The sequence below is a fragment of the Drosophila guanche genome, unplaced genomic scaffold (assembly GCF_900245975.1).
Source record: "Drosophila guanche unplaced genomic scaffold, DGUA_6, whole genome shotgun sequence".
NCBI classification, from domain to species: Eukaryota; Metazoa; Arthropoda; class Insecta; order Diptera; family Drosophilidae; genus Drosophila; species Drosophila guanche.
In genome coordinates this window covers 10,879,655-10,893,272 of record NW_022995744.1, presented here as the reverse complement: position 1 = coordinate 10,893,272, position 13,618 = coordinate 10,879,655, and the positions used below count along the sequence as shown (strand labels likewise).

The following is a 13,618-nucleotide window of genomic DNA, read 5'->3' as shown; positions in this document are numbered from 1 at the left end:
CAGCTCCACTTCATGTTCCAGCTACAGCTACAGATCTACCTACACTTGAGGCACAGCTACAGCTACATCTCCAACAATGAAAAGTCATCCAATTACTTTGACATTGTGTAGAGAGGCACCATGGCCAGGCCCCTTTTCGCTGGGTAAGAAGAGCTGCTGCTTGCCATCCCTCACGCAGCTGTTGGAGTGGAGCTCCCACCGGTCCTCTCGCTGGCGGTGTATGATGGCCCGATGGCCGGATGGCTGAATTGCTGGATGGATTGTTGGGGATATGCCTGTAGGCTGTGGGCTGTGGAGGGGCGTGTCGACTTGGCACGCCTGCATATAGCTAGTTACAATACATGCACTTAACCACTGAAGCTGGCCAGACCGGAGCGGGCCAGAACGGGCACAGTGGTGCGCGGATACGGATACGGATATTTGAGTATTCCGAATCTGGAAGTTGCCTTTCAAATGCTAATTTTTCAGCTGAAGAAACAGCAAAATGGTAGCAAAATTCCAAAAAAATCAGCATAATTGTCATCCCTTTGTTGCAGTAGAGATGATCTTTTAGAGCCCTGAAATATCATTTTAATTTCATCAAATTTGATGACCAACAACCACTGTTAGCCCGTGCGACTGAGAAGGCCACTTCCTTGAGACTGAGACCCTGAGACATTGCCAGCAGCCGGTCACAGCAGAAGAACATACAAGAAGAGAGCTGCTTCAACCCGCCAGACGGACAGACGACTGCAAGGCAGCAGGCAGAGGGCAGGGGGCAGGTTCAAAACGAAACCTAAACGCGGCTAAAAAGCTAAGCTGACAGACAGGGAAAAAACAAAACCTGCAGAGAGCAGAGAGAAAGAAATGAAGAGCACTAACAAAGTTGCTTTGGCATTCATAAGGCGGCACCACGATGGATACCAGAGCACAGAGCAAAGTCCAGAGCAGAGGGGCCGGGGGGTATGGATAGTGAGAGAGACCCAAGCAGAGGCAAGAACCGAGACTCAAGCCAGAACCACCGACACTGACTCTACTGGATGGACGGACGGGATGGTTAGAGCCGAAGAAATACATGCATATAAAATGCAAATAAAAAATGCGGCAGATACTAAAATTGTAATATTCGCACAGGAACGGAACGCAGGCAACAAATACTCGTGCCCCCAGGGGCATGGCAGAGTGGCAAAAGAAATACGAAATATTGATGCAAAAAAAGGAAACGGGCAAAAATAAAAACTAAACCTGTGGGCTGTGCCTCGTCGTATGTGTGTGTGTTGCATGTTTGCCATGGCGTGGGAAACAACAACATTGCCTGCCACACACCAAAGAGCGACAGAGAGATAGAGAGAGAGAGAGAGAGAGAGCTGTGCCCCATCTGCCACTGCCTTCAGGCTCAACCAGAGCCGCCTCCCACATTTGCTTTTGGGGCTTGGCCACGGGGCCCCTTAAACCGGTCGAAGCCAGGCGGTAACAGAGAATGGGAAATGGGAATGCATGGCATGCTAATCTCTCGCTCCACACGCCGCCGCTCCTTCTAATGAAGCAATGAAGAAGCCCGATATTTGCTCTAGGAATTGCTGCAAACTTCTGGCTTCTGCCTGGGGAGTCGCTTAGCAACTCGCAATTGGACATGGATTCCAGCTTACTCCCTCTCTCTCTCTCTCTCCCTCTGTGTCCTTCTGTATCTGTATCTCTGGTAACTACATTTGCCACACATTGCTGATTTTTCGGGGCAAGCCAGAAAGATAGGGAGCCGGTCAACCAACGTTGTCTAATTCAATTTCATTGTCTGTTGAGAGGGACCCTCCTCCATGTGTGACGAAGTAAAGTCAACTTTGAACTTTAAAAATAAAACAGCCCACAGGCTTAATGAAATGTTCGTGTTTCCATTTGCTTTGATTTCACATTAAAGTCCGCTCGGCAAAACAATGAAACATTCTATCCGAAATTTAATTGACAGAGAATGTCAGAAAGTAAGCAAAATAGATGCAAGATACGATGTACATATCTATGGCCAGATAAAGAAGGTCATGAAGTTGCACTGAAATTGCAATTAGTGGCAAAACCAAACACTGCAACACACAGAGAGGGAGACAGAGAAATATCCAGCAAATTGCACACAAAGTCTGTGGCCATTTGGCTCCTGTGGCTGTGTGCCCGCAGGTGAAGAGCCGAGTTAACAATTTATGAGATACAGAGATACAAATGTAACCCAAACTATCTATAAAGTGAGCCATGCCTTGGGTTATATGTGTGTCTGTGTATGAGTGTGTGTAAGAGGGCCAAAAACCCCAACTTAATTGAGCATATTAAGCCAACAAAAGCAGCTGCACAATACTCAAACTCGTATCGTTTGAGCATACTCTTGCCACATCAGCTAAATTCAATTGACATATGCCCCTATCCGCCCACACCCACCCCTTCTGTGGAGTGTTCATTAAAATTGTAATTAGGCATCAGGACAAAGGAGGCGGCAAGAACACTAACTAACACTAACACTCAATATTCTCATCTGTCATCTCCGAAGATGGAATGCCTTTCAGATACAAGCTTCAACGACAATTATTTGAATTGTAGAATCTTTGGTCAATTGAAAACTATTTCGAGCTGCAGAGTCTTTGACTTTGAGTCTAATTTTGATATATTATTTAAATAAAGCAACATATTTCTGGCTTTAATTGTAATTTGTATACATGTTGACAGTCTTTCTATTGTTTTATTTTCGTTATTTATTATTTGATGGAGTTTTAGTGGGGGAAGTTCTAGTTTCAGTCAATAAAATAGATTTTCGGGCATTCCCATCATGTAGTTGCTAGACAATTGCAGTTGTAATTCTTATCCTGAGGGAAATTTCCCAGAAATTACATTCCAAATTCCATTAATTTCAAGGTATTGCAAGTTGCAGTTGGTTTTGTGTATGTTTTGCTGTTGAATTCAATAAAATTTCAATCAGAAAGTGTAATTTGAGGCATGTCAATCTTGTAATTGATGGACAATTGGAGCTGTACTTCCTATTTATAATTTCACAGAAATTCCATTCAAAGGCTATTTGCCCATAAGGATGTTCCACTGTTAATTATATTTAATTTTCATTCAATTAATGATATTTTTTAGAGGCATTTCAATGGTTTAATTGATGGAGGAACAATTTCAATCTTTACTTCCTTTCTGAAGTTATGACAAGGGACGGGCTTTCATCTACATCTAGTCAGCTGTACCCCTTTGCAGCGCGTCAATTGATTCCCCTCTCTGCCTCTCGGAGACTGTACTTAATGGTTCACTTTGTTCCTGTGTGCTTCTCCGCTGATTTAATGGGCCAATCATCCATCCATCGTGTGAGAATGCATATCCGCGCATCCACACGTTCGGTGGTCGATTCGAATGGGGAAGGGATTGGCAGAGGAATGGGTGATGGAGGGGGTTACTGGTGTCAATAATTAAATGTTTCCGCCAGCTTCGATGCGATGGCTGCGTGGCGGCTGTGCCACGTCAATGAGATTAGCGACAGGATGTGTGAGTGGCTGGCACCCCCCCAAAAGCTCCGCCGTTCCCGTGATGTCCTCTATATTCACCGTCGCTTTCTGTTTTGTGACGTTTGTGGTGTTTTGTGGTGTTTTGTGGTGTTTTGTGGTGTGGCTATAATCGTTATTATTATTGTCATTTTGTATCTCGGGCGCGTTAAATCAATTGATTGTCATGTGCGTGTGTGTGTGTGTTTATCGCATCCTGGGGACAGCACCAGCAATTGTCAGCAATTGATAAATGATTAGCACAGCTCCGCCAGATGGTGTGGAGTCCAACCACTCCTCCTGTTCAGAGAATGGAGAGACTCTCCTACCCTAGATAGATCTTTGTTTACTCCACAACAAAATCGCAAATTTTGCTAATTAGAAAGGGTTACTCTGCCGCATGCTCTGCTCCCTCCAGCAGATGACGCATCAAAGGCTATTGGCCGATAAAAACCCGAACCCGAAGTCGAACCCCAAATGCAGAAACAGAAAAGGAGACCCACAGCCGCGACCTCGCGTCTGACAGCAGCGAGAGAGCCAAGCCCAGAAAAAAAACGCAAAAGAAGAAGAAATATTCAAACTCTGAGAACGGAAACGCCTCGACATCAAAATCAAAATGAGCCGCTAAACAGAAAAAAAAACTACACAAAAGAACTACAGAAAACACTTTTGTGAATGTCAAAATGTTGTTTTTCTTTTTGTTTTTGTTTTTGTTTCTGTTTGGTTTGGGGTTTCGTTCTTTTGTTGCCAATTAACAAAAAGATTGACACTTTCGTTTGAAAACGTTGAACACCCGCCCCACCCCGTGACAGGGAAGAGGGTATTGCAATTTAGTGGCCAAAGGGGCGGTGTTGAAGAGGGGTGTGTGTGTGTGTGTGTGTGAGAAATCACACGGCAATTTGACATTTTTTTTTTTTTTGCTTCTTTCAAATGGTATCTCTGTCCAACAGCGATCCAACCGCTTTTTGACCATTTGTAATCTGGCGATAATGACAGGCTGACTGCCTGACTGCAACACTGCCTGCCTGACTGCCAGAGAGGAGTGCTGTATCTGTATCTGCTGTATCTATCGATGCCCGTTTGTGTATCCAAAGCACAAGTGTTGCTGACACCTTGACAGATATCAGGATTGTGTGTCACATTATGTAGGGGTTTGCTTTTTTTTTCTTTGCGATTAGCATTTGCATATTAAGAGAATTTTGTTACCCAATTGATTGACAGATTGATGGAGATATAGTGGGCTAAAGATTGACGGCAATTAAGAACAACTTTTATGAAAACAATTCCCCAGTGGGCCAAAGCTAGAGAGACCCATAGAAAAGCATTAAATTTGATTTCATTAACTAAAAGCTAACAAAAACACACAGAGAGCTGGAAGAGGATGGAGCTATGGAAGGAAATTGCTAACCAACTGGGAGCCTAAAATCCCCAGCCTGGCCATTAAATGTGGAAGTTTCTCGGTTGCTGCGCTGCTGCTGCTGCTGCTGCTGCTGGGAATTGCCCAGAGAGGAATAGTGATTAAATTGCACTTGGAATAACAATAGAAATAACAATAGAAGATGGGGAACTGCGACTATAAAGTTTTGGTCATATTTTTATGGATACTTTCCCCCCCGTTTCGCTTCAGGTCACGTCCTGGAGTTGGCCCAACAATCGGAGAACAAGACACTGACGGTCTTCTCGAAGGTCTACATACGAATGGTGCCGCTGTCGGGGATGATGATACGCCAGTTGTACACAGAAATCATGAAGTAAGTATTCCCAAACACAAATCCTGCATCTCCCGCATAGCTAAACTCTGTATTTGCGTCTTCTTGTGCAGCCACCTGAATTACATCTCAAACTATACGAACAGCAATGGCCAGATGGGCAGCAAGGCCAGCATTGGCAGCCTACGTAGTGGCCTGGAGGATGCCGTGCACAAGTTCTTTGTGCAACTCTTTCCCGTGGCCTACCACCAGGCGGTGCATCTTGCAAAGAACAATTACGGGGAACTGCACGAGGACTACATCAACTGTTTAAAGCACAATTTTGACGAGCTGCAGCCCTTTGGGGGCATACCCAGAGAGATCCAGAGCAGCCTCGTCCACAGCGTACACATGTCGAACGTGTTTATGAATGCCCTGCTCCAGAGCGCCGAGGTGTTGAGCGAGGCGGATGCCCTCTACGGCCAGCAGCTGACGGACACGTGCAAGATGCATCTCCTCAAGATGCACTACTGCCCGAATTGCAACGGTCACCAGACACGCGGACAGCCGCAGATTTGCAATGGCTACTGCATGAACGTGATGCGGTAAGTGCCAGCAGGAGAGCAGAGCTCATCGAGAGTCAAAAATCTAACCTTTGTGCCTACTCCTGTTTCCCCTCTTAGCGGCTGCTCCGCGGAATACGCTGGTCTGCTGGACGGTCCCTGGTCGAGCGTCGTGGAGGCTCTGAACAATCTGGTCACCACACACATCGTGACCGACAGCGGCATCATCAACACCATCATGAAGCTGAGCACCAAAATCTCCGATGCCATCATGCATGCCATGGGCAATGGTCCGGAATTGGAGCAGAAGGTTAGTAAAGGGGATTGAAAATACACTCCCATACCCAGGAGATATTTCTGGAACTCTTTTTTTTCGGTTGGGTTTCCCCTGTTTCATTTCCTGATGCGATCGATGAGACACAAGGACACACGTTCGCTTAATGATTTAATTGCTCTTTAATTTATGAACATTTTAAATGAATTTAATGAATAAATGCCCGCTGCATTCAGTTCCGGCCTTCAAGAGCGGTCTCTGATGTTGAATGCAGCCTCCCAAACACACACAAAAAAAGTACCCAAACGAGGAGTATTTGCGGCATTTCGAGTGCTTGTAAAATGTGCACATGACATTCAATTAAAGTGCAGTCGTATCCCATCCTTTGTCCCTCCCTCCATCCTCTGTTTTATCGCTTGTTATCTGCTTGCCTCTGTGGCTCCTCCTCTGTCGCATAATTGCCATGTTGAAGTGCATTTAAAATGCTAAATTAGATTGCATTCATGAGGGGGCATGGCATCCCCCTGTCCAGCTGCAATTTACATGCAGGGCAGCGCACGCTCCGAGTGCTTAATGATGAGGGACGGACGAAACGGGGGGCCACACACGTGCAACGTTGCATGAGCGGCAGCGATTAACACACAAAAGAACCCAAACTTAAACTGCAACTACCACTTCCCTGCCCATTCCATTTTCAGGTTAAGAAGACATGCGGCACGCCCAATCTGTCGCCCTCGCTGACCGACGAGTCGGAGACGCGACTGCAGCAGCACAAGAACAGCGTCAAGTGGGCCACGCCACCGGATCCGGACATGGTGCGCTTCCTCTCCACCATCGAAAAGACCAAGGAGTTCTACACGAACATTGTGGACAAGTAAGTAACAACCTAAACATATCCCTCAGCCCACTAATATCTTGAATTTTACCTTCTTTTTATAGCTTCTGTGATGCGGAGTACACCACCGATGATCGTCACTGCTGGACAGGCGATCGCATTGGTGACTACACGCAGCTGCTGATCGACACTGGTATGGACAGGCAGCGCTACAATCCCGAGGTGCCCTGGAAGACCCAGACGCAGGTCAGCAAACTGAACGAACTGGTGGATAAGCTCATCAAGATACGCAAGAGCATTGGAGCAGCGGTACGAAACGAAATCGAAAGCCCAACCTATAACAATATGCACTAAAGTTAAACTTGTATTTGTCAGGCACCCTCCTCGAGCATACAGTCGCATGATATCCAAAGCGATATGGGCCGCGAGGGCTCGGGAGGCGGCGGTGGCCAAATCAGCGACGATGATGAGGAATATGGCGGTGGCATTCACGGCTCCGGCGATGGTTCTGGCGATGGTAAGTGCCACATGCAGAGACATTTTGTGTGCCATTTATTTATGTTCTTGATGATTGCAGGTGCCACACCCATTGACGATCGCGCTGGCCCACCGACCATAACCGAGACTGAGCAGCGCGAAAATAACCAGAGCGGCGGCGCGTCCAATCCGTTGGCAGCCACTGCGACGTGCCTGCTCCTCACTCTAGTCACAATACTCTACAGGAGTTGTAGTTAAGGCAGCGTCAAGGGATAAGGGATAAGGGATAAATAAATCCCCGAACAGCAAGAGCAGCAACAGCAGCAACCGATTAATGGCGGAAAATGCACGCGAGAGAATCGATTAAAATCATTAATTAATAACTATTATCATTATTATTATTATTATTATTATTTGTGTAATTCTTAAGTTGTTACAAAACGTAATTTATTAGCCCCGTAAGCCCCCAACCGCCACCCTGCACTCAACTAACGAAACAAAAAGAAAAACAAAAAAAGGGAAGGAATTTCGGAGCAGAGCGCCCCTTCTAGCTTTTCCATTTTCCACAAAAACGAATTTCCCCATGCAGCAGCATACAACTCTCCAACAAGACTTATGTGCCATAAAAAAGGGTGTTGGAAATGTGTGTCTGTGTCTGCCAAACCAAGAAAAGAAAAGAAAGGAACGAAATCCCCAAATTTAAAAGATAAATAAAATAGGCTCAAAACTCAAACTCAAAACCCAAGCAGAATAGGCATACGAATAGATAGAGTGTGTGTGCAGTTTGTTCAGATAAATGTTAATACTACTACAAACACACGTGCATAAATATACAGATATACTATTTATAGCGTAGAGTACAGCAAAGCTCAATGTTCAAAGTACATGTTGTTCCTTCTTGAAGTTGAAATTGCGAAAAGAGAAAAGCACACAGAGAGCATTCGAAGAAAAGATAAAGAAAGTTCACAAAATATTATTAAATACGGAATATGTAGAGTAAAACATAAATATAAATCTGTTAAATTCATATAAAATTATAATTGTTGTCGTCTACACACACACGCACATTTTGAACTGAACAAAGAAACATTTGAGAAAAAATAATGCATACAGATGGAATTTAGTTGAGTAAAAAAAGCACTTTACGGGAAAAACTAGAAGACTTACAGCTTTATACGCAAGAAAATAAAAAAACAAAAAGAAAAAGAAGCCGAGAATCGATTGATATGTACGTATATTATATGTAGCATTATTTAAATTAGAGAAGGAAATGTCATTGGAAATGCATTCAGCTAATTAGAGTTTACGAAAGTTATGTGTGGATGGATCGTTTTGTAACTTTAAGTTTTGGGTCTGAGTACAGCGCACAAATCGCAATTTCAAATGAAAAATAGCACAGCAAACGCAATTCGCATTAAAATCGAAAAAAAAACACGAAATAACGAAAAACTATTGTTGCAATCTAACGAATACTTTAGACAGTGTTGCAAAGCGCTGGGCGACACTCTAAAAAATAAAAATATATAATATAATAATAATAAATCTACGAGAATATATTATATAGTATACAAAAATGAATATGAAATATGCATTGATACGAGTACGAGTACGATTGTAATAAGAAACATATACATGAATGAACTAATTAAATCGTAATATAATGCTAGTGCGTAAACTGTAACGATTTAGCCTGTAATGTGTAAAAAGCAAACAAAACAGAGTTGAGCAGAGAGAAACAACAAACAATTTAGTTAGTAGCAAATTAACAAAACAAAAGGCAACCACCATTAAACCATCCAACCCGAATCACATACAATCAGTGTGCAGTGTGTTTTATGGGTTGCCGTTGTGTGAGCGTGCGCGTTTGGTACTATGTATAATTATTATTTGTATCATTATTATTTAACTATTGCATGTGATTAATAATATTTAAGTTAAACGTAAACGCAACATATTAAATTGTAACTTATGTATACCGCAAAAGCCGCAAAACAGCAAACAGCAAACCAGCAGCCACATCATTGTCGTTGTAAATCTATTCGAAAGATAACCAATGCAAAACAAAACAAACAAAAAAAACACACAAACAAAAAGAAAAACAAACAAAATTGCACAAAAAAAATAATTAAATGTACTACTTTTTAGATGCATAAAAACAAATAATAAATAAATATGTAACAAAAAAAAAAACTACAATAGGTCAAAAAAAAAAGAAAACAGTTGATTGATAACAAATCGAGTCGAAATGCCGCTCGTATGAGTAATTTTGAATGTAATTGCAATTGATAAAAGTACAGTGCAGACTTTTGTAAATTTCATTTAAAACCGCAATAAACGTCAATATCTAAAATTCACAACCAACCAGTTACGAGCTACCAACCAAGTGTTGGCCTTACTTCTGGCCTTGGAAAGCAGCGCAGGATCATCTGTACAACGCAGCACTGATACTACATGAGCGTTCAGCCTCCTCCATCAACGATAGCGGCGACTACATCAGCTGTGATCCACTGCCCTCAAAGCCTTCTCCCTTCGACAACCTTGCGTCCTAGCTGACGAGCAAAGCAAACAACTGGCATAACGATGCTACACAAACATGTATTGAGCGGTGTTTTGGGTTACATATTTATGTGGGAATGTATGCAGGTGTAAATGCAAATCTGACCAAGCCTGACCACCCTATATATTTGATGGGACGCAACGGCATCCATGGCATCTATTCTCGCGTCATCTTCTTGCTCAGGTCCACCAAAAAGAGGAACCCATCCTTCAACAGGCAGACGTAAAGCGGCGCGAAGATCGCAGCAAAAAAGATTGCATTAGCAATGGTACCGTTCTTGATAGGCGCACGGCATCCCTAATGAAGATTTGATCAGAACCGGTCTCACTTCAAACCACTAGAAAACTTACCCCGCGTGTAAAGGTTGTCACAGGACGTGTCGAGATTAGAGTGTGTGCTGCCTCGTGGACGCACTGGATTATGCACTTTAAAGGCATCGTGGAATAGTCCAGGAAAATGTTTTGTTAAAATTCAATATTTAATTTTTAGAGACAAACAACTTTTGCCAAACTGTTCTGAGTTGTGAGACTGACTGCCCCAAAAGCTTTGCTTACGCTAGCGTAAGGGTAAACACCTACTTAGATTCATAATTTTGGAATCCAAAAGATGGTAGATTTCTTAATACGGCAATATTACAAATTTGAACTTATGCGGACCATTTCCAACCATGTGGCAGCGCAGCAGCGAGGTGAGTTAAGTATTTCACTATCTGGCCGCCTAGGTGCCGCTCTAATAGATTCATCCATGTGTAGTTGTCATGCAGAAACTCTTTTTTGTTTGTAGCTTATTTCATAACCACACCAATAAACGGAGTCCTTAAACTTAGTCAATATGGTGTGAAACTGATGAGTCAATCGTATTATGGGCAAGCTACATTCTGGTATATTTGTGGGATATTGTTGGGCCCATACTTGACACGCAAAAATGAGTAGCGGCAGAGGAATAAATATCCCAGGGTATATTTTGAAATTACTTGGTATATCTTAGTATATTTTTGAGGGTGGTGCGGTATATTTTATCGACAAGTCCGCGGTCACACTGACAGCATTTTGGCGGGATTATTTTCGCGACGCGCTACAAAAACCAAATTCCTGCAGCTGCAATTTCACAGTTTACTATCATACCATCAATTGAAACAACAGAAAAATGGCTCGTCGTGACTATGCCCAGGACAGAGGTGAGTGTGAAATACGATTTGGGGCTGCAGTGATCACAAACACCATGTCTATGCCCACGCAGAATCCATCAAAACCTTCCTGTCGGAGTTTTGCAAGTGCGACGATGACGGCAAGAAGCAGTTTGTGTATGGCTCGCAGCTGGTGAAGCTGGCGCATCGAGAGCAAGTTCTGATCACCATTGATCTGGACGATCTGTCCGAGTTCAATGAGAGTCTGGCCGAGGCGGTGATCGAAAACTGTCGACGCTACGCGGGCATCTTCAGCGATGTGATTGCCGAGCTGCTGCCCAGCTACAAGCAGCAGGAGGTGCACGCAAAGGACGCCCTGGATGTGTACATTGAGCATCGCTTGATGATGGACGCCCGCGTGCGGAATCCCATGGAGCAGCGCGACGAACGCAACAGCTTCCCCGCCGAGCTGATGAAGCGATTGTGAGTAGGCCCCACAGCGAACCTCAACCAAAGATAAACCTCTGACTGTATTCCATTTGCAGCGAGGTGGGTTTCAAGCCACTGTCCACGGAAAAGGCGCATTCCATACGCGAGGTAAAGGCGCAGCACATTGGCAAGCTGACGACTGTACGTGGCATTGTGACGCGCTGCACGGAGGTGAAGCCCATGATGGTCGTGGCCACATACACTTGCGATCGCTGTGGCTCCGAGACCTACCAGCCAGTGGGTTCGCTCTCCTTCACGCCCGTGCACGATTGTCCGTCGGACGATTGCCGCGTGAACAAGGCCGCCGGTCGCCTGTACTTGCAGACGCGCGGCTCCAAGTTTGTCAAGTTCCAGGAGCTGAAAATGCAGGAGCACAGCGACCAGGTGCCCGTCGGCCACATTCCGCGCAGCATGACGGTGCTCTGTCGCGGCGAGGTCACACGCATGGCCCAGCCCGGCGATCATGTTGTTGTCTCGGGCGTGTTTTTGCCTTTGGTGCGCAGCGGATTTGCCCAGATGATCCAGGGACTGCTCTCGGAGACGTATCTGCAGGCACATGTGAGTTTACTTCAGGAATAGCGATTGCTTTTAGATCTAATCTCTGCCATTTCTGTCACAGCGCATCATTTGCATCAACAAAAATGATGACATATCGGACAAGGATGCGGAGCTAACGCCTGACGAGCTCGAGGAGCTGGCCCAGGATGATTTCTATGAGCGTCTGGCCACCAGCTTGGCCCCTGAAATCTACGGCCACTTGGATGTGAAGAAGGCGCTGCTGCTGCTGCTGGTGGGTGGCGTAGACAAGCGCCCGGACGGCATGAAGATTCGCGGCAACATCAACATCTGTCTGATGGGAGATCCTGGCGTGGCCAAGTCGCAGCTGCTGGGCTACATTAGTCGCCTGGCCCTGCGCTCGCAGTACACCACAGGCCGTGGCTCCTCGGGTGTGGGTCTGACGGCTGCCGTGATGAAGGATCCCCTCACTGGCGAGATGATGCTTGAGGGAGGTGCCCTGGTGTTGGCCGATCAGGGCGTTTGCTGCATCGACGAGTTCGACAAGATGGCGGACACCGATCGTACAGCCATCCATGAGGTTATGGAGCAGCAGACCATATCCATTGCCAAGGCGGGCATCATGACCACGCTGAATGCTCGCGTCTCCATTCTGGCCGCTGCCAATCCCGCCTTTGGCCGCTACAATCCTCGTCGCACAGTGGAACAGAACATCCAGCTGCCCGCCGCTCTGCTCTCACGTTTCGATCTGCTGTGGCTCATCCAGGACAAGCCGGACCGCGACAACGATCTGCGCCTGGCCAAGCACATCACCTATGTCCATTGCCACAGCCGTCAGCCACCGTCGAGGGTGAAGTCTCTGGACATGCATCTCATGCGGCGCTACATCAATCTCTGCAAGCGCAAGAACCCCACCATTCCGGACGAGCTCACCGACTACATTGTGGGCGCTTATGTGGAGCTGCGTCGCGAGGCCCGCAACCAGAAGGACATGACCTTCACCTCGGCCCGTAATCTGCTCGGCATTCTGCGTCTCTCCACGGCCCTCGCTCGTCTGCGTCTCTCCGATCGCGTGGAGAAGGATGACGTGGCAGAAGCTCTGCGTCTGCTGGAGATGTCTAAGGATTCGCTCAACCAGACGCACGAACACCAAAAGGGACAGTGAGTATTAACATTTACTTGACCAAGAGTTAGTTCTCACAGCTCTTTGCTATTTACAGTGTGCCAAATACATCGGATCGCATATTTGCCATCGTGCGGGAGTTGGCTGGTTCGGGCAAGTCCGTTCGGATTGGTGACATTATGGATCGTTGTATGACAAAGGGCTTCAAACCCGATCAAGTGGATAAATGCATCGACGACTACGAGGAGCTGAATGTCTGGCAGGTAAACATGGGACGCACAAAGATAACGTTCATGTAAATCGGCCGATCAGAGACTTCTCCAATACATTTTTAATTCTTTCCCTAGTTGATACGGTTTATATTTTGATTAATTTTATAATCGTTCCACGTTCTCTCATATATTACCATCAATCATTATCATTCACGTAAATAAATAAGAAATATTTTATTAAACATTATCTGACATTGAAAGTCGTGA

General features: G+C 45.3%; 3 protein-coding genes across 3 annotated transcripts in view; 2 read left to right on the top strand and 1 right to left on the bottom strand.

Moving 5' to 3' along the window:
- LOC117579135 (division abnormally delayed protein) overlaps positions 1–9,428 on the top strand; it is a 68,826-nt gene extending 59,398 nt beyond the window's left edge. The window contains exons 3-9 of the mRNA XM_034264876.1: positions 5,119–5,242; positions 5,314–5,784; positions 5,863–6,052; positions 6,715–6,890; positions 6,956–7,160; positions 7,227–7,368; positions 7,429–9,428. Of these exons, the coding sequence (XP_034120767.1) occupies positions 5,119–5,242; positions 5,314–5,784; positions 5,863–6,052; positions 6,715–6,890; positions 6,956–7,160; positions 7,227–7,368; positions 7,429–7,586 (1,466 nt within the window). The 3' untranslated portion in view covers positions 7,587–9,428. The remainder of the gene's footprint in view (positions 1–5,118; positions 5,243–5,313; positions 5,785–5,862; positions 6,053–6,714; positions 6,891–6,955; positions 7,161–7,226; positions 7,369–7,428) is intronic.
- Positions 9,429–9,903: 475 nt separating this feature from the next.
- Positions 9,904–10,410, bottom strand: LOC117579475. Its single transcript, XM_034265365.1, has 2 exons — positions 10,236–10,410; positions 9,904–10,182 (listed from the first exon to the last, which is right to left on the bottom strand). The coding sequence occupies exons 1-2, from the start codon at positions 10,320–10,322 to the stop codon at positions 10,042–10,044; spliced, it is 228 nt and encodes a 75-aa protein (XP_034121256.1). The 5' UTR covers positions 10,323–10,410; the 3' UTR covers positions 9,904–10,041.
- Positions 10,411–10,902: 492 nt separating this feature from the next.
- LOC117580020 (DNA replication licensing factor Mcm7) lies at positions 10,903–13,592 on the top strand. Its single transcript, XM_034266241.1, has 5 exons — positions 10,903–11,062; positions 11,125–11,494; positions 11,557–12,058; positions 12,120–13,177; positions 13,237–13,592. The coding sequence occupies exons 1-5, from the start codon at positions 11,032–11,034 to the stop codon at positions 13,436–13,438; spliced, it is 2,163 nt and encodes a 720-aa protein (XP_034122132.1). The 5' UTR covers positions 10,903–11,031; the 3' UTR covers positions 13,439–13,592.
- The last annotated feature ends 26 nt before the right edge of the window (positions 13,593–13,618 follow it).

Bases quoted from the DNA above. Each gene is read 5' to 3' on its own strand.
- LOC117579475 (XM_034265365.1), bottom strand. From the start codon at position 10,322: ATGCCTTTAAAGTGCATAATCCAGTGCGTCCACGAGGCAGCACACACT. The intron at 10,183-10,235 runs GTAAGTTTTCTA...AATCTTCATTAG, and splicing joins TGACAACCTTTACACGCGGG to GGATGCCGTGCGCCTATCAA.
- LOC117580020 (XM_034266241.1), top strand. From the start codon at position 11,032: ATGGCTCGTCGTGACTATGCCCAGGACAGAG. The intron at 11,063-11,124 runs GTGAGTGTGAAA...ATGCCCACGCAG, and splicing joins TGACTATGCCCAGGACAGAG to AATCCATCAAAACCTTCCTG. The intron at 11,495-11,556 runs GTGAGTAGGCCC...TTCCATTTGCAG, and splicing joins GCCGAGCTGATGAAGCGATT to CGAGGTGGGTTTCAAGCCAC.